Source organism: Triturus cristatus, chromosome 9 (genome assembly GCF_964204655.1).
Source record: "Triturus cristatus chromosome 9, aTriCri1.1, whole genome shotgun sequence".
NCBI lineage: Eukaryota > Metazoa > Chordata > Amphibia > Caudata > Salamandridae > Triturus > Triturus cristatus.
The window spans coordinates 700,968,695-700,989,309 of NC_140592.1; the positions used below are offsets into that span (position 1 = coordinate 700,968,695).

At 43.6% G+C, this 20,615-nt stretch overlaps 1 protein-coding gene across 2 annotated transcripts in view; it reads left to right on the forward strand.

Annotated features, from left to right (window-relative positions):
- Window positions 1-20,615, forward strand: part of PCNX3 (pecanex 3) — a 682,255-nt gene that overhangs the window by 325,039 nt on the left and 336,601 nt on the right. For both annotated transcript variants that reach the window (XM_085625837.1, XM_085625836.1), the window contains exons 16-18: window positions 13,471-13,562; window positions 14,261-14,370; window positions 14,763-14,868. In XM_085625837.1, coding sequence (XP_085481963.1) covers window positions 13,471-13,562; window positions 14,261-14,370; window positions 14,763-14,868 — 308 coding nt within the window. The remainder of the gene's footprint in view (window positions 1-13,470; window positions 13,563-14,260; window positions 14,371-14,762; window positions 14,869-20,615) is intronic.

Consider the following 20,615-nt stretch of genomic DNA (forward strand, 5'->3'; position numbering starts at 1 on the left):
CTCAACAATACACTGAAACAAGCATTTACAATGCAATGGTCTCGGCAATATTATAGGTAGAGCTATTGGTATTGCTCATTATTTTTTTATCATTTTTGTATCCCTAAATAAATGGCATTGTCATTTCTATTGGCATTAGCTTTTTTTGCATATGTGATACCTATTGCATTAGCAGAGAGAGAGTGAGGTAGTGAGATAGAGAGAGAGAGTGAGGTATTGAAATAGAGAGTGAGGTAGTGAGAGAGAGTGAGAGAGAGTGAGGTAGATAGAGAGTGAGGTAGTGAGATAGAGAGAGTGAGGTAGTGAGGGAGAGGGATGTTGTGAGGTAGTGATATATAAGCATAGAGTGATGTTGTGATGTAGTGAGATAGAGAGAGAGGTAGTGAAAGAGAGAGTGAAAGTGAGTTAGTGAGATAGAAAGAGTGAGGTAGTGAGATAGAGAGTGATTGAGGTAGTGAGTGAGAGAGTGAAGTTGTGAGGGTGTGAGCTAGAGAGTGAATACAAATAAGTGTTACAGTACTTACATTTACTTTTTAATTGTGTTCTAAAGTGGAGAACATTATATTTGTGCTGAAGATTCGCAGGGCTGTGGCTACGAGAATTGGCCGGGAATGCGGTCACTGGTTCGAATACAAAGATTGGCAGGGTACAGAGACTGGCTGGGTACAGAGACTGGTAGCGCTGAGATTGGCTGAGGGTGCAGGGACGTGCTGACTGGCTGGGTACTGCATCTACAGAGGCTGGCTGGGGGTACAGAGACTCTCTGGGGAGCAGAGGCTGACGCACGTCATCCTTCCAATGGCCAGGCGGCCACTCCCTCACCGGAGAGGTAAAATAGTGACTCTTCACTCCACAAGTATGGTGATCCGAACCATATAATAGTCGTCGATCTCGTGGGGGTCAATACATGTCTATATTATTAGCCTCGGTGTTCTGACATACCGCCAAAGCGCCGAAAAACAATGCTGAACCAGCGTCCAGCGCCCTCTCTTCCACTGGAGCACAAAGTACTGTAAAGTAACGTAGATGAAGGAGGCTATGCGTTCAGAAACGTGTCTCCCCTGAGAGTTCCATGGCACTAGACTAACACAGGCACTTAACATGTGCACTAGTCTGGAAGAGATTCGTTCACTTTCCAGCACCATGATAAGCGTGTAAGCTTTTAATTCTGTTAAGAACACTAGTGCTAAACCGATGGGAGTAAAACGGAAATAAGTGCCATATGAGATGAACTGCTGGTCAAGACTTAAATCCTACCAAAGCCGACTCAGCCTTCTATCCTAACAAGGTATGCAAGTTACATCGGAAAACAAGAACAGCTGATGTTTACAGCACTTTGAAACGCAGGATGTAGAATGGAGCGCTATCTGTAAACAATGTAATACTGCAAGCACCAACACCACAAGCTATGATGAATGCCAGCTGAGTACACAGATAATGCCGCCCGCCCTCTGATCATTTAAAGCTCGAAACCGAGGGGAGTAAAACGGAAATATGTGCCATATGAGATGAACTGCTGGTCAAGACTTAAGGATTCCCGAGCCCGGCGCCGCACGCAACGCCCTCGGAGCTTCGCGTGAATGCTAAACAAGGCAAGAACAGCTGATGTTTACAGCACTTGGAAACGCAGGATGTAGAATGGAGCGCTATCTGTAAACAATGTAATACTGCAAGCACCAACACCACAAGCTATGATGAATGCCAGCTGAGTACACAGATAATGCCGCCCGCCCTCTGATCATTTAAAGCTCGAAACCGATGGGAGTAAAACGGAAATATGTGCCATATGAGATGAACTGCTGGTCAAGACTTAAGCATTCCCGAGCCCGGCGCCGCACGCAACGCCCTCGGAGCTTTGCGTGAATGCTAAACAAGGCCGGGTGAGATTACTAGCTGTAAGGGGCCCCACCTACAGAGAGAGTCTAACAAGGGGGAAAGGCGTCCAAGGCACGGTGCGGATCCCTGCTCATCGAAGGGCAGCGCCGCCAACTATACTCACAACAGCACGAAGATCCTCACGGCCAGAGGACAGCAAAACAATGGCGGATGGAAGCTCCGAAACTTTTTCGGATTCGGGGGCGTGTTCCTGCTGTTCTAAAAGGGCGTGGCTAAAAAGTGGAAAGAACAGCAAGGAACACGCCCCCGAATCTGAAAAAGACGGAGCCTATTTGGAGGGACGGCTCTCTCCTCCAATGGCGGGCCTCCGTTTAGGAAGCCAGCCAATGGAGGAGAAGCAAAAAGAGAGGCGGGCTATATAGCCACTCTAGGAAACATTAAATCTTCCGACTTCCGGTTCTGCCTTCGGCAGACCGGTAGTCCTCGACCTAAAAAGAATGGAATGGCTCAGAACCAACCTTTCCAATTATAGTTAATAAATTCATATTGGGTCTGTGAAAGTTTTAGAGTATCCTGTCTACTCCTTAACATAAACCTTCTGATGGAGTTTCTTGAGCAGCATCAGATATTCTAATATATTTCTTGCTAGAAAACAGGCCAGTGAATGTGGATTACCTCTCCTGTCTATGTCACAATGTTCCCTTGTATGATAGAGAGCTTCCCGAGTCTGAATCTACCAAGGTACACCACCACACACTAAAATAGTTAAACTAGGTGTGCAAACCACTTTTGTGAGTCACATTAGTGCCGGTGGAAATGTCAAGAGGCTTGGTGGTGGCTTGACTTGACTACTGCAATGCTCTGTGCATAGCCCCCTTCCCACCCACAAAGAAACTACTTGACAAGTTGCGAAGGCTTCATGACTGGGCCTACATGTGTGATTGAACTAGAGGATGCACAGTCACATGAGGCCCACTTTGACAACTCTTCATTGGCTCTCAGTGGATATGCATGCGTGCACCAAGTGTAGTTATGTCTTGCATCTGCTAAACCCCGTTGGGGCAAAGGTTCTCAATAACTACAATAACATACTCCCTGTGACAAACCTACAGGACCTTGCACTCAGTGACCTCCGAATAAGCTTCCAGCTTGTTCAAACATGTAGTTGAGTCCTTGCGAATCCGAGGTTCCAACCTGTGGAGTTTTTAACCCAATCGAGAGGGGAGACACTACCTACATGCAATTCAGCAAGTGTCTGAAAGCAGAAGTATCGCAGCTTGACCTTGACCAATGTTTGTGCAGTTGGGATCAACGATGAAGAACATTAATCCCTTTGGTTCCACCACCATTGACAGATCTGTAACTTTCTCACTGCACACATGTTGGATTGTGAATAGCACTCCGCAGTAACTGAGAGATGACATAAAGTGCTTTACAAAACCTCTCAATAAATAAGGAGTTGTAAAAAGTTCAGTTCTGCCCTAAATTTAATCCAAAAATGTAGATGCATTTGATTTCAGGAACTTAACTTTTGGAATCTTCATAGTTATATCTTCAAACTCCATGCATCTCTAGTCAAAGTAAAATCATGGTCTTTGCAAATTGGCCAAATGGGCTATTCCTCATCGACTAAAGCCTAGCACTAGATCTTCTATCCAGACGCTAGCTGACAGTGCAAATGCTTCAGCAGATCTACACATAAAGGTGGGTGACACTAGCATGATTGGTGAATATAAGTGTTTCTTGGACCAGATGTATGGGTGCAACTCAGTGACCTTATAGAGAATGCAAGCGCAAGGCAGATGGATAAAAAATTAGAACTTGAGCTTTTTTTTATCAAGGCAGATACATTAAGTAGTTCAGTCAGAGTATGTAAGTGAGAGGACTTCAAGCTTTGCTTCACCTTCCTGTCCATTGGCAGTATTGGAAAATTTAGAGACTATCATGACTTCTCCTTTTACAAGGAAGTCTGCTGCCTCAATTGAGCATCAGTTTTATTCCCCTGACCCCCAAACCCCTATGACCCGCACAACCTACAGGACTTAGCCCTGTCAATGTCATGCTTTCGTCACATTTGATTCAGGCACAAGAGAAAAAATAAACCTCTCCAACCCAATCCTTCCCCCCCCCCCCTCCCCCCCAAGACTCATTCCGCTTCTAATAAGCGCCAGATGACACATTAAACATATTTTAAAATTGCAACAGATCAGGCACAAGGATTTGTCTCCAGCAATTGCAGGAGTCTAAGATACTTTGGACATGTGAATCCTCTGAAGTCCTGTGGAAAGAAATAGATGAGGGCACCACAGTTTCCCAAAGGATGCACCGAGGTTGGCGAGTGTCAGAGAAATCCTCTCTAAGCTAAGTATGTTCCATAGCCGATGTAACCATCCCAAGTGAGTGGGCATCTGCTTTGTACCCCAATGTTCTAGAATGTTCTGTTCAGTGGCCCCTACAGCTAAGCCTATTTTCCATGTCAAAATTCCAAGGGGTATGTGAGAGGGTTAGGTCGGCCTAAAAAAGTATAGGCGGAAAATCTAGGTAATTGCGTCTTGAGGTGGGATTCAATCTCATCGTCTAACAATCTCATAGGGGTGGGCCTGCCACAGAGCACTGTAGACGTTCCACCCTCGAGTCTCACCAAGGCCGCCAGCCCTTTTTAGGTTTCGCCTGACCCAGCGCATGCGCTGGTCTGGCGAAACTTTTTGAGAGGGCTCCAAAAAGTGCTACCAGGCCAGCCTAGAGCTACAGTGCATGTGGCATAGCCAATAGGTCTCGCCTTTGGGACCTTATAAGTATTTAGCTATGCAACTGTTGCATGGCTAAACACTTATAAGGTCCCAAAGGCGAGACCTAATGACTATGCAAATGCTTGTTTTTTTTTTTTGTTGCATCTTTTATATATAGCGCGAACTCGACCCAAAGGTATTGGAACGGTGTACATGAGCACCGTATTTATATTACATATTCAGGCACGGGGAGATTAAGTGATTTGCCCAGAATCACAGGATGTGGACGTGACCTCGAGGCTCGAACCCTGGTTTCCTGCACCAAAGTTGGCAGTTTAAGCCTCTGGACCACATCCTCTCCCCTTTGCGTCATCCACTGCATTCACTGCCTCTCCTGCGCCTCTGGGTCGCTGCGTCTCCCAGTGTCGAGGGAGGCCTGCTGGCTACCGGCCTCCCCCTGCCTCCGCTGGTCCGCTCACCAAGGACTTACCGGGTATGGATTCCTCCGGCCAGTGGCAACAGTGCGGCGGGTTCCCAGGGCAGGCCTCTGGCTTCGTGTAGCCGGGCGGCCGTCAATCCCGGGGGGCCGGGGCCACTCAATTTGTGTTACATGGGCATGCCCGGGCCCCAGCGGCACCCCGGATTGCCGCTGGTTGCCGCCGGCATCCGTGCAAGGTGCGTGTGTCACTGCTGCCTCCCTCTGCCTCCGTGTTCTTCAGTCCGCCTGGAAGGGCCGGCATAAGCTTTCTGGGTACAGCAGTTGTGATCTTTTCAAGGGTAATTCTGTCCCTAATATTGGCGGGTGGCTACAGGAGCATCTGTTCACACATTTAGGAGGCGATTTCTTTTAGTCTCTTGCTTAGAAATGAAACTAATATTGGCTGTACTGTTTTTCAGCAGTTTTCATTGTGATGGCCAGCTTTTAATTGACTATGCTGTTAAAGTTGGAGCACCCTATATGTCAGTATGTCGCTCTTTGGCAGATGCCTATTCGGGTCCACATGATCCTTATATGTGGATCTTTCGCAGCTAGTTTGACTTGTTGAAATACTTTGTCAGAAATACATTTTTACCAAATGTAAGTAGTACCTTTTATTGATGATCATAAACAGTAGAATATGCCTGCCTGTGGGATCATGGAACCGTTTTTATAACCTATAACTCTAAACGATGGGAATCTGTGTATTTCTATAAATTGAGATCTCCATAATTTCTATAAATTGAGATCTCCATATAGTAGCCTATTAAAGCTCAATTTTTCAATTTTTTCCTTTTTAATCTAGAACAGGAAATGCATACACATGTACATTGCAGCATAAATCCTAACCTTGCTGTTTGGAGAAAAGAAGCAAAACATGCAGAAATAAAGGAAAGGGCACCCAGTTATGTTGCATCGTAGAGAAACTTCACCCCTCCTTTGAAGGTCCAGAAGTTTCCATATCACTTGCACAGTTGCTCCTCAAGCTTAATTATTTGTTCCACTCATATGAGAAGGATCCTATAACACTATTAGGGATTTTTTTCACCTTTTTTAAAGGACTTTTCTCTCTGAGGATGGGATTTTTTATTTTGGCTTCATGTCTTTGGTATGACATTTTTTCTGGCCTTTTTTTGGCTGCTGTATTTCATGGAACTTCATCATGCCTTCATTAGTTCTGAAGTGACCTACTTGTGAGAGGAAAAAAACTCCTCTATCAAGACCTGTAGCCGTCCCAAAACCACCTCCATCAATGGCTCCTCCGTTGAAAACCGGGCCCGGTGATCTTCACTTGGTTAACCCCCTTCCAGCGAGAAAAGAATCAAACCTCTTCTCAGAGAAGAGATACAGATACCAACACAGATGCATCTACACTTTTAGTTCTACATTGCAACTAGGTTCTCAATAGCATCTGACTGCATGACCACCCTCCAGGAGGTAGTGCAAGAGTAGCAGCAATGTTCAATATTCTATTCGAGACACAGCATACTAAAGTATCTGTTTCAATAGAGACTTTATAGCTCAGGGTGCAGCCAAGACCTTTGCTATCACTGGTGCATTGATTAGCAGAAAGAAATCTTGACACCTGCCAAATTATCTAAAAAAACAAAGAGGGAGTGAAGAGGTAGTGTCCAGAAAGGGCACTTGGAGGTGGATGCGTCCTCCTCTAGAAATGTTCATAAACATATAGATCCACCCCTTAACAAAGATCGGGACAAATGTACTTACTGGTCGTGTGTGTATCTCACAATGGTTGGAAGCACAAAGTGTTTGTTTAAATACCCCTCGCACACCAATAGGGCCCTTGATGTCATACTTCATCATAGGGGCCTACCCACCCCGCTGCGGACGAGGCGTGCTACTACCTACGACTACACGGGAGCACTGATGTTCAGTGCTATGTGTTGTGTAGAAAGGTGCGAGTGGAAGTGTCATGGGTGAGTGAAAAAAGTGTATTTAAAAAGTACCTGGCTCTTGCAGAAAAATTATTTTAATATTCCTGAGGAGCTGTTACTATTAAAAGGGTGATTTGGAGGTGTCCTGCTTTAATGAGCGATCCCTCCTGTGTTTGTCAGCATGTTTCGAAGCTCACCGGCTTCTTCTTCAGGACCAAAAACTCATCCCTTCTTTTCTCACAAAAAAAAAAGTCTAGCTCCACATTTGTCTTCTCGTCAATGGCACCATTGATGACTAGTTTGTTGATGACAGTCTACAGTAACAATGACATCGTCTAGGTTTACGACCGCATCAGCTCCTATGATTGTCTCCTCTTCACTGCTGTCATCGACCATGACAATAACCGCTAGAATACTAAAGCATCCATGACGCCCCTCCTCAAATTACCGCCTACTACTAACTTCCTGTCCATTGCCAGACCTCGTTGGCGCAAACCCATTTGACATTGATGCTGCAATCGATGATTCCGTCGACAACGACTATGTCGACGATGACTGTGGATGACACCGTCAACTATGCTGTTGACAATGATGATACCATAGACGAGGAAACCGTAGACTATGGACCATTCGACGACATCCACAACGAAGACTCCTTTAAAACTGACATTTCCTTCATTGTCTTTAATCCCTGTAGATGACAAATCTTCTACAGACACAATTCTTCCAGCCCACACCTCTTCACTTAAAGTGTTGCCCTAGCCACCTGCTCACCTCTTAGATGAGGAGGAACACTCTGAGGTTCCCTGTGGGGTGGCTCCTGGCCCATCTGAGCTGCATGTGAAATGCCAAGACATTAAGAATGATGATGAGCAGTATCATGAGGAGCACTACTACTCTGCGAGAGAACACTCTGAGCAATACCAAGACGAGTCTTCAGTGCAAGGCCAACAAGAACCTTCCATTCAAATGCCTATGTCTATGATGAGCAATTTACAAAGTGTGCTCCAAGACTATTATCACAGGTGTCCACCATCTGCACCTGCTACTCCTATGCTACGGTTAGAGCGGCACACTCCCTTGCTATCTTAGGGCGTTATGATTACCAAATGTGGTTTGATAATTCCACTTACATAGACTTGCTATCGTAAGAAGCCAAACTGGAAGCTCGTAAAATTCTGCAAGAGGGTGAAAAAATGTCAGCAGAAATAATCGACTGCGCCATCGATGTCTCTTCTGCTGGATTCAGGCATCCTTCAAACAAGGATGGTTACAATCCTCTTTCTTCTGCCCAGAGATACATGGTAAAATATTGAACATGCCCTTATATGGCAAATGGTTGTTTGGCAAACACATGGATGATGCGCTTCAGTCCATCAAGGCTGACGGGTACAGCATAGTCCCTGGGGACTCTACAATTTAGGAATCATCCCTTTCAGGGAGCCAGAGGAACTTACCCCTTTAGAGGCATTTTCCAACCCTACAGACAACAATATCAGTCCTATCAGACACAGAACAGGCCCCAGTATTTGCAACAGCAACAATATATACAACCACCAGTAACAGAAAATAAACATTTAACCACAGGAAAGTAATCTGCCTGCGGCAGAGATTCTAACAGGATACCCCCACTCATCACCAACCCGTATTTGAGGTCGAATTTCAAATCCTCATTAGTGTTTCAGGATAGGATCCAACAAGTGGGTGCTCGATGTGCTCTCTAGAGGGCACATCCTTAAGTTCATCTAAAAAAAAAAAAAACACCCCACTTTATTTGTAAAACTGCACTTCTCGTGACTCTCACATTTGCCAAAAGAGTAAGTGACATTCAAGCATTTTACATGAAGGAACCGTTACTTCAATTCAAGTCAGACAGTGTAATACTGCAAACCAATCCTAAGTTTATCCCTAAGGTCCCGTCGGACTTCCACTAGAATGAGCCAGGGGTTCTACGAACATTCTTCCCTTATCCTCAAACAGTTGCAGAATAATCACTACATTCTCTAGACGTCAAACGATGCCTCAAACTTTATTTACACAGGACCCATCCAATATGCAAAGCAGATCAGTTATTTGTGGCATAGGGTGATATCAGAAAAGGTCTCCCAGTTTCTAAGCAGACCATTGCCAGATGGATTACATCCACCACCCAATTTTGTCACATGGAAGCCGGGAAGCCTTTGGGAGACAAAGTCAAAGCCTACTCCACCAAAGCGGTCTCCACCTCTACAGCTCTTTTAGCTGGTGTGCACATCCAGCACATGTGCCGAGCAGCAACATGGTCCAGCAGGCACACCTTTACAAAGCATTATTGTCTGGATGAGACTAATAAAACTGATGCGGCAAGCAGTGTGTCCGCTATGTATGATATTATTGTTATTGACTTGGTTTACTGCTTAATTTTTTGATTCAATCCTGTGAATCTATGAAAGATCCATTACTGGAGAAGAAGATTAGTTACTTACCTGTAACTGTAGTTCTCCGGTATTGGCATATTTCATAGATTTGCATGCAACCCACTCTCCTCCCTTGAGTCTCCCTTTATTATCCAATGTTAAAATATTACACTTGTTCTTGAAAATCTGAGGGATTCAGCCTCTCTTGGGATTATTCTAGAGGGTGCTGTCACCTGATTGGCTAACGTTTGTAGTTTGGTCCTTTTTTAATAAGTATATGGATAGGCTATACAACCTATGTTTTTTTGCCATTCTATCTACTGTAGTAATGCACATTGCTTTATTATAATGCTGTGGGACTCCCACATCGCCGATGGGGAATGATTCAAGCATGTGAATCTATGAAAGATACCAATACAGGAGACTACAGTTACAGGTAACTAATTTTCTTTTTCCACCAGTGCTGCTAATCACTGAAACTTTCACCAAGCAGTATAATTGCTTCAGCTTTAGTGGCAGAGGTCTGGTAGTCTAGTATTGGTACTAGATAATGTCTGTGAATTGGTGAATTTAGTCCAGGAGACCATCCACAGGAACTTCTTTGGCATGCAAAGGGAGGTGATACTTCAATGCTTGTATCATCCTACTTAATCTGTGCTTCATTATAACTCAGTGCGAGAGCAGTTTTTTATTGTATTGTAAATTATATTGTATGTGATGGAAACTACATTTCAGTAATTATTAACTAATAGAATTGCATCTAATGTACCTCACACAAATTAAAGCCATATTAAGCATAGACTGAAATAAAGTGTCCAAGAGCTCTAGCCTTTGTCCTATGACAAGAAGCTCGCAGCAGGTGGCTTTGGCCACTGAGTCGCTGTGTCTTGTCGCTCCAGATCTTGTTGTGTGATTAGTGGTACACTTGGATTTGGGTTTCAGTTAGCATGGGTTTCCCAGTTTTTAGTCACTCTTTCCAAACCCTCATTACATAGCAGATTATACGTTCGGTTTTGCCGCAGAAGCAAAGTGCCTCAACTGATTATATTTTTCTATGAGATTGTTTGCTGACAACTGGCTAAGCAGGTCCAGTAATGCTGGACAAATAGAAGTAACAACTCTTTCTTGTTTATATATTTCGTTAAGATTATATTAATACTTTGAGATACTTCCATGGAGTCAAAGTTCACGCAAGGCAGGTGACCTATTAAACTAGATATATGCCATTCCAATTAGTTGACACAAATATGCTGCAGTATAACTAAATACATTGTTTAAGAAAAAAAAGCTTAGTGGTTATTACTTCAGCATCAATGGTGCGTCAAATACAAGCTTTCTTTACAGATGAACCCGTTTTGGATTTCTGTTGGGATTAAGAAGGTCCTAAGGACTCCCAACAAAAATTCACCTTGATTTCCTTGAGATGTTCATGCGAGTTTGACATTCATTTTCAGTTTCCAAGCTTAAGGCACAGCTTTACTGATTTGATAAAACAAAAATTTAGATGTGCAAAACAACTGTTTGTTGCTTTTGTTGGCAACTGTTGGGCCAAACTGTATTTAGATTTTTTTTTCTTTTTCTGTTATGGGAAAGCACATAATGCTCTTCCTGTATTTTCTATGTTGCATTTGGTGGTGGATAAACCAGCAAAATAGCTGACATTTATTGAATTGACTCTTGGAACTCTGTTCATACGTTTTGCAGTCATAATGGTATGCACTCTAATTCCAGATCAGGCTCCATGTTGGGAATAGCAGTCCTCTGAAACATGTTTAAATAGAATGTTGAGTATATCTCGCAAAAGCCTTGTGATTTGTCACCTTTTGCCTTGCGCTGTAAAGCGTATTAATGTTCGAATGCTCCAGTGATAAAGTAATTGTTAATTACCGCTACCATTAGTTGGACATATGAATATCCTCCTCAGATTTTGATTATCCTTGGCTTTTATATGTGGATATTAAAGCGACCTAGGGTATGAGCATTAATTTGAAGGAGAGCCTAAATGGTGCGGAACATTATAGATTTAACTCCACTCGGTGTTCTGTGACTACAAATGGACTTCCAATGAAGTATTACATTTAAAAAGATTAGAACTTTTTTTGTGTGAAGGGAATGTCTACTGCGTAATGTATATTTGTATTCCCCTGCCCTGAGTGCCTGAATAAGTGCATCTGGAACTGGCTTGGGATATTGTTTTGGCCCTATCCTCACAATTAGTGTGTGCAAGAGGCCTAGGCCTGTCCCTTGACATGAGTGATGTCCTGGACCTGTCCTGTAGTCTAGTGGGGGACATGCTCACATTGCACAGACAGTGGACTACAGTCCCTGCCAAAGATTTAATACATAGGGTGGTGGTGGCAGCGTACTGTTTAGTGAATCCATCGTAATTATCAGACCTTATCTATGTCACTCGAGTGGAGGCCTGTTGGCCTGCTCATGTAATGTTCAGCTTCTTTGTGCTAACCCAGATCCTAGTACTAACATCCGAAGTCTACGCTGTGCGTATTTGTATATGTGACCTGAATGGTACATGCATTGTTTGAATGGTGAACAAGATGGAGGCCTGCAGGATCCACTTTGAATGACAATTACTTGGCCTTGTACAGAAGATGGAGATAAGGTTGTTTTTCCAGACAGTGGAAAGTTATTGCTGACAATCTTGTATCTGGAAGATGGAGACACCGACAATAGAGTGAGGAGAGAGACAACCAGCCTCCATTTGTAATTCGATTATGCCATTTGATGAGAGGGATTGCTGATTAGTCTTCCTGGAGCACTGCCATTTGCATTCTCACCCTTCATCCCTCCATCTACCAGTCTCCTGTTGTTAAAGTTGAAAAGTACCTCTTATGTGAAGCTAAACTTTTACCCATTATTGGTGAGGTCTGCCAGAGAAAGGAAGAGAGCTAATGTCAGCAGGTGACAAACTCGATCTGTGGTCCTGGACAGGAACTACAGAATTACAGCTGCCTGGTGCTGCTTTAATGAAGATTGTGAGCTCGACTGATCTGTGTCCCTTTCCCCCCAAAGAACTGTGACAGTAGCTGATGCTGTGTCACTGTGACCCAAAAACTATTGCGGCTGCCCTATGCCACGACACTGTATCTGAAGACTGAAGCTTGTCCTTGTGTGGCTGAGCAAAGAGATGGATTCTGGGCCCAAATCACTTTTGCCAAGGCGCCAGTGTGTCACAAAGACACTCATTCGGGGCCGTTACGACTCCAGATGACCTGTTTTACTGACTCCAAGGGCTCCTTGTCATTGGCTCCCATCAGTGCTGTTCTGGAATTACATCAGTGGCGCTGTAGGAAGCCGCATCTGAATCGCAGCATGTACATACTCCTAGAAGCAGAAAAAAAGCTGCATGCCGCCACCTGAGAGCTAAACACCTTCAGAACATATTGTGCTGTGAGAGACTATATGAACTGTGAAAGATTAAGCACATTGACAATTCAACCCGAGTCTAAATTCAGGATGCTGTCATCATTGCTGGAAGGAAGGGAATGTTTGGAAGTAAAGGGGCAAAGGATAGGATAGCTGATTGAGGCACAGCTAGTTCCAGTGCCCAGTTCACTAAATTGTACCCACCATTTTGGAATACTCCTCCACCCCCTCCCCCTCCCCTCCTCAAGCACCCACACTAACACACACAACTAACACACAACCAAAACACACATACACACACACACACACATATTAATGTGGGAAAAGATCCCCATTCTTGAGAGTTGCGAGTAAGTAACTTTCCCTTCATTGTACCTTATATATCCTGGCTGTGTCATTGTGTTATGCAGGTACTGTGATTTAATGTGGTCCATGCTTGGCCTGTGATTAGCGTTTTAAAACAGACTTGCAATAAATATATTAACTCTACACATTTGTTCCGGTCTCCTTTATTACCGCACACCATTTGTGCCACATTACTGTTTTTTTTAAACACATGCTGTATCCCAAAGCGCCATACAGGGTAAACATTCTATGTTCCAAAGAACTGCTTAGGCCTGTTAGGTAAACTGTATTGCTTAGTGCTTTGCGCTTCACAAGTCTACCATGTCTCCTGTACCCCATTGATTCTCAAATCCATTGCGTATTTTGGATCCCAAATTTAACTTGGTCTTTTAATGATTTTCCTGCAGCAACCACCAGTCCCATTACAGCAGTCTACAGTCTTGTGCGGAGCCTGCTCGTCTCTGCCCTACTCTACGGATTCTGCCTAGGAGCCATCAAGGTACTTGATTTCTGATGCTAGCTAGATTGAGAACATCTAATTTGAATGATTCAATGGGCTTATGAGATGAAAAGTGAAATAATACTGATAGCTTCATGTGAAGGAAGTTATGGGCCTACGTTTGATAGCCATAGTTATTGAGAAAGACCCTTACTGGAGATGTTTGATGGTACGTCTGAAATTGAAGTTTGGAGGACAGTGAATTGGCTTGTTGCATAAACAGGAGAAGTGGAGAGAGTCATTGCTATATATTATGGAATGTATTCTCCCTGGGGCTTTTTCCATGTCTGACTGCATCTGCATGCCTGTCTGTTAACCTGGGCTTGAGATTTTGCTGTTTGTCTGTAACACCCACTCTGTGCCTGTTGTCCAGTCTGTCTGTGTCCAGTTAAATCTTGCCAAATATTGTTGTGCATATTCCCTGATCAGGATAACCTATGCTCCGTTGACATCTTTTCCTTCCCCCCTCCTACCATTTCGTTTTCCTCCTTCTTTCTCTCCATGCCTGTTCCCATCTCACTTTACACCTCTCAACTGTGCCTTTATTCTGACCCTTCCTCTCTTCTTCCCTAACATATCCCTCTCCCACTTGTTCCCCTTTTGTCCACACTTGCTCTCCTTTCTCCCCACTTGCTCTCCTTTCTCCCCTTTGTGTCTCTTTTCTCTTTTCTTCTTTTTTGCCCTTCCTTTCTTCCCAGGCCCCATGGATCGACCAGCAGGTTCCTGTCCTCTTCTCTGTGTTTTGTGGCCTCCTGGTTGCCTTATCATACCACCTCAGCCGTCAAAGCAGCGATCCCACAGTTCTATGGTCTGTATTTATTTCTGTGTGGTACTCCATCTCCACCCTTTACATTTAAACCCAACCCATATGATATAAATATTATTTCATCTCCGTCCAGCTACAACAACTAGAAATCATTGACCACATCATGAGTTGCTGGTTAATGCCTCTCTCAAACTATTTCTGTTAATACCACCTCCTGGTGAGGTATTTTAACTTCCAGTGTCTCTTACAGCCAATACATCTACTGCTTCATAGTCGTTGTCCAAAATCCACAGCTCTCACTGTTCCCATGTTGGTATTTGGCTTCTCTGCACCACTGCAGTCTGCAATGCCCTGCTCTCTTGACTGCCCCACCCCTGTCACTGAGGCATACTTCACCATCATTGTTGCTCATTTCTCCATTGACTGTTTTGCAGGTCTCTTATTCATGCCAAACTATTCCAGGACATGGAAGACCACAATGTTGAAGGGGCAGTGGTAGAAATCAAGGATCCACTGCCTGAGAAGCTCCAGTGCTCTGTGGTAAGAAATCATGGGGTAGTTGGGGAAGAAGGGTGAAAGTAGGGTGGTGTAAGGAGGCCGGTGCAAATGTGAAGGAGACAAGTAAGGAGATTAGCAGACATGGGTGTTTATATCAAGGTTGTCTTCTCTTTGGGTTTCTTAATTATATTTTGCTTCCAATCGCTTCTCTCTGCTCAATCATGAGGAGTTCAGCTGCAGTGAACACTTCAGGCCACGGTCTCCCAGCCCACTTTCCAATGCACCAAGCAGCCCTGAGGCGTATTGTTGAAGGTAGATTGTCATCTCCACTGTATCCCAGATTCTGTTCTTCATCTACGTGTACTCTGATGAGCCTAGATTCTACAGCAAGTTAGCTTAGCTTCCACATCTAATTGATTACATCTTGCAGCAGTAGCTGCATATCTGCAAAACAGACAACATTTGTCCCTATTTAAAGTTCCAGTAATTAAAGCTTTTATGGAAGGCCTTAAATATATAATACCACCCAGGGTACCACTTGTACCTATCTGGAACCTTAACATTGTTCTCATAAGGCTTATGGGTCCTCCTTTTGAACCATTACACATTTGTTGATTACAATTTCTCTCATGGAAGGTTTCATTTATAATTGCTCTCACTTCACTTAGATGTGTTGGTGAGTTACAGGCATTTACCTTAAACGAACCCTTCTTTCAACTTCATAAAGATAGTGGTTCTTCGCACATACCCTAAATTCCTTCCAAAATTAGTTTCTGCTTTTTCATTTTAACCAATCAGTTGAGTTACATATGTTCTTCCCTCAACCTGTTTCAGTAGCAGAAAGAGCTCTACACACACACAGTTTTTAATAAAAAGAGCATTATTATACTATATTGATAGGTCAAAACATTTTCACGAAACAACTTTTTGTTGCATTTGCCCCACCTCCTAAAAGAAATCCTATTTCTAAATCTGGTATTTCTAGGTGGATTGTCAAATGTATTCAAATCTGCTATGTTAAAGCTGAACCAACTTTAACTATACCTCTTAGAGCACAATCTACTCGCAAAATAGGAGCATCTATGGCGTGTTTAGGTAACATTTCAATAGCTGACATATGTAGGCAGCTACATGGTCTACACCACACACATTTACCAAACATTATGGTGTGGATGTTTTAGCACTTCAACAAGCTAATGTAGGACAAGCAGTGCTAAAAACAACTGCAACACCCACTGGTTAGCCACCATTTTGGGAGAATACTGCTATACAATCTATGCAAAGCATGTGTATCTAAAGCACACATGCCTCAAACAGATTGTTATTTGCCCTGTAAGCCTCTGTTCTTGGCATGTAGAGCTGTAGATTCACATGCTGCACCCTCCCTCCTCCCTGGACACCTATGGTTGTTGCAGTTCTTATTCACATTACATACACTTGGACATCTATGTACTACACTTACTCCAGTCTCCCCCTCTTGCGGGAAAACAATCTAACAATGAAGTTGTTGCACATGCACACTATCACAGAAAGGAGGAGTCACCTTACCTTGTGACTGGAAAAGACTTCTAAGAAAAACTTGCAAACATCCGGACCCAACACTAGATGGAGGAGTATACAAAGCATGTGACTCTACAGCTCTACATGACAAGAACAGATGCTTACAGGGTTAGTAACCTAATCCATATCTTACTTCCCCTTTGGTGTGGAAGCGCACAATGCCACCTACGGGTGCCGAGAAGTACTTCTTTTGAGTTTCCAGATTCAGTCTGACACCTGGGGAATATCACAAGGTGAGGAATCAGTGGTTAAATAGAATATTTATCCCAAAGAGCATTGTCAAAGGTATATAACTTGTTCTTACTTGCACATTACCACCAGTACCCTCCAGGGAGCCATCTGGGCCATCTTTAGGGTAGGTAGTAAACATGCAGTGACAGCAACAGATTCATTGCACGTTGCTTAACTTTGATGGGCAAGGCACTGAAAGTGAACTATCTGTAATAAATTCATAGGAAAATATATTCCCTGATTTGACAGAAGAAAATATTGGTATACTAACAGCGAAATTCAGGTTATTTAACCCACACTACCCTGAAGGGAACATTGCAGGCCAGTCTCTTCAGCATCAGCACACTGGACCAGACATAAATTCCTTCTCTCATCTTGACTTCCTGTCCGAGTGTGGAATAATATTTATTTTCAGTGACCATAGCTGTAACATGAGAAACAGGATGCATCAGTGACTGTGCCTATGCCTGAAAAGGTGCATAAATATGTTGCTTTATAAAGCAAAACATGTGCTCATGTTCTTTTGTGATATATTTAATTTCTTGCTTACTGACCGTGAGGGCAAACTTAACCAGTTTGATGTTCCACTCTCAATGGCTAAACTCTTCAAACTGCTATACTAGCATATAAAAAATATATCCGTGATCATCCCTCCATCATTTGGTCAATAGACCTTGGTCTTCGCCCCCTTTGCCTCAACACAAGTAAGAAATTTAGGAGTGGCACAAGGGAATCCTGGTACTAAAGAAACGAACCAAAGGAATCATCAGCATCATACAATGCCTGTACATTTGTGTTGATTGGCTCGGAGATGGTTGTAGGACAGGCCCTGACTCTAGTTGTTTGCAGGCCTCCTTTGATTTCCTCTGGGAGAGTATGTACAATATAAAAAAGAACCTCTCACATGCCATTAAACACAGATAGGTGTTGTGTGAATGACCACAAGTCTATTGAGCCGTGCTGCCCCTGGATTGATGCAAGGTATGCTTGGCCACTTGGATCAGCCTGTCTTCCTGAGAGAACTGCCTAGGCTGCCAGAGTCTGAAATGTCAGATTTTAGTCGACGTCCGAGATGTGCCTGAAATTATTTATATTTATATATACATATATATTATTATTATTTTTCAAGCTGGATATGGGTTTAAGGTAAACACCTTGTTCAGTAAGTCACCCCCGTGCACATTTAGGTCCATATGTATAAACACATTTTCCCATAGAGACAGAATGGGTAAATCCCTTAGATACATCGCACTTTAAAACAAAATACACAGGAACCTTTGGTTCCACTCTTGGCTGCTATAATCTAGAACGCTATTTGCACATTTCCACATTTAAATATGGCGCTGCCATAATCCGACTCTACTTCCTGGTAGCGTCACGTGGCTCGCCCTCTGCACCCATCAGCTTGCTCCGGCCCTTATTTTAATAGCCGGATGCAAGCGCGTTCTTATAGGTAACCACTACGCTACTTGCTCAGACGGTAAACGGCGTTTACTTAGCATGCGTTACTTCACATGCCATTACTACGCGGACGTTAGTACGCACGCGTTGTTACTTAGAAAACCTTTACTACGCAAGTCGGAACAGCGACTTGCGTTAGGGGGGGAAGGTGTTGGATTTAAAATCCAACACCTTCCCTAGTGTCCGCATAGACTGGAGTTGGAATAGTAAATTATACTATTCCAACATCCAGCACCCCCTACTGCAATTTGTTGTTCCGAATTGCGTAGGAAAGGAATGCGAACTAAAAACGCGGTCGTACTAACGAACGCGTAGTAATGGCATGCGTACTAAACGCATGCGAAGTAACGTCGTATATTCTGCTCAGACGCCATCGTTGTTACTTGCTGGTCCTCTTTTTAAAATTAGTAATCACTGCTCTTTCATTATTTTACATTGTATTTTGTGTATTTAGGTGACTTTTTTAGCCCCGCTTACCCGCACTTTAAAACAAAATACACAGGAACCTTTGGTTCCACTCTTGGCTGCTATAATCTAGAACGCTATTTGCACATTTCCACATTTAAATATGGCGCTGCCATAATCCGACTCTACTTCCTGGTAGCGTCACGTGGCTCGCCCTCTGCACCTATCAGCTTGCTCCGGCCCTTATTTCAATAGCCGGATAGAAGCGCGCGCGCAGCAGGCGCGCCGAAGGCGCGCCAGAGGCAAGCCCGTCTGCGCCCAGCGGCCAGTAAATATTTTTTGTCAACCTCCACCATCTCTAATCTCTTAACGTATACAGCTGACGTTTTATGGTGTTTAAGAGGTTCGATCTCGCCATGCTGCACCGCAGCCAACCTTCAGTTGCAGAGATTCATCTGTCCTAACTGTCATTTTGCTTTGGGACGCGGTCTTAAAACCCGGATGAAGGCTACCTTAAAGAATCCATCCTCTTCCACTTTAAAAGAAAAGTCCCCTCCAGGTGCAGGTAACCTTCTGCATTTTTGGAGTCTTAACTGCCGCTCCCTCCCAAAAAATAAAGCGCATATTTATGACTTTTTACAGTCAGATAAACCGGATGCCTTGTTCGTTACCGATCCCTGGATCCATACTTGCTCTGGGCCGGATATTGCCTGTGCTCTTCCCCCCCCCCCGACTATGTTATGGTAAGAAGTGACAGAAGCACGGGAAGGGGAGGTGGGATAGGGATTATTTTTAAGTCTAAGTATTTCTGCAAGTTTAGAAGACCCTACGAACCTAGAAAGTTCTACTTTCTTAGCAGATTTGGAAGCTCTTGGTCTAATACTTCACAATAGGGGACCTACACATCAGGCAGGGCATCTGCTGGACCCTATTCTATCAAATTTTGCTCTAGTTTGCAACTCTCCTGCCCTTCCCCATAATTGGTCAGATCATTATGCTGTCTATTTCCAATTCACTGGTTCTGGGAATCCTTCACCCTTGCCTACTTACAGCAATGGGAACAAGAGACCATGGCACAAGCTAAATCTAGACTTGTTAAATAGCCGCCTGGAAGCGAATTCTCCAGATTTGAAACTTCTGCTTAATTCTTTAAATATAGCGGTCTCCAATTGGCTATCTTCCTCTATCAATCTTTGTCTGCCTTCCACATCGAAAAACTGTTCTTTCCACCGCTCTCCGGTTCCCTGGTTCAATGATGACCTGAAGATCTTGAAATCCAAATGTAAATTCTTGCAAAGGAAATGGCGTAAAATATATGCTCCCAGCTGTAAAGCTGATTATAAGACAGCCCTTCACATATATCACTCTGGCTGCAAGGGCGACTTATGTTTCTAACACCATCAACAATTCATTGAATCATCCTCAAGTCTTGTTCTCCATGGTTAAAAAACTGGCTTGTGCAAATACTCTTCCCCTACCTACTGTTCTTGACTCTACTAAATGCAACAACATCGCAAATTTTTTCATCGCCAAAGTTAAGGCGATCTATAGTAATCTAAATCCACCTGCCCCTCATGCCCCTGATAAACTTGGCCCAGATAATACTTACACGTATTCACCTTGATCATTAAAAATTTCACAGTGGCCCCTCCTTGATGACGCTTCGTTTGCCAACTGCCTAACCAGGGTAAATTCCGGCTTACCTTTGGATCCTCTACCGGCCAATATTTTGAAACCACTTTCTCCTGCTGTATTAGGAATCTGTAAAGAGCTCCTCAATTCTTCTTTACGCGAGTCCTCGGTTCCTTCAGATTGGAAACATGCAATGCTGATCCCTCGGTTTTAGCTAATTACCGCCCCATCTCACTTCTGCCTGTGCTCTCTAAAATTCTGGAAAAACATATTAATTTCCAGCTGACTACTCACATTGGGAAGGATGTAGAAAACCTGAGTTTTCAATCTGGCTTTGGGACTCATTTCTCAACAGAGACCACCCTATTAGGAGTTACTGAAAAACTACGCTCCTGCATGGACCAGGGTGAGACTATGGCACTTATTTTGTTAGACCTGAGTGCAGCATTTGATACTGTGTCTCACTCCATCCTGTTGCAATCTCTCCAATCAGCAGGAGT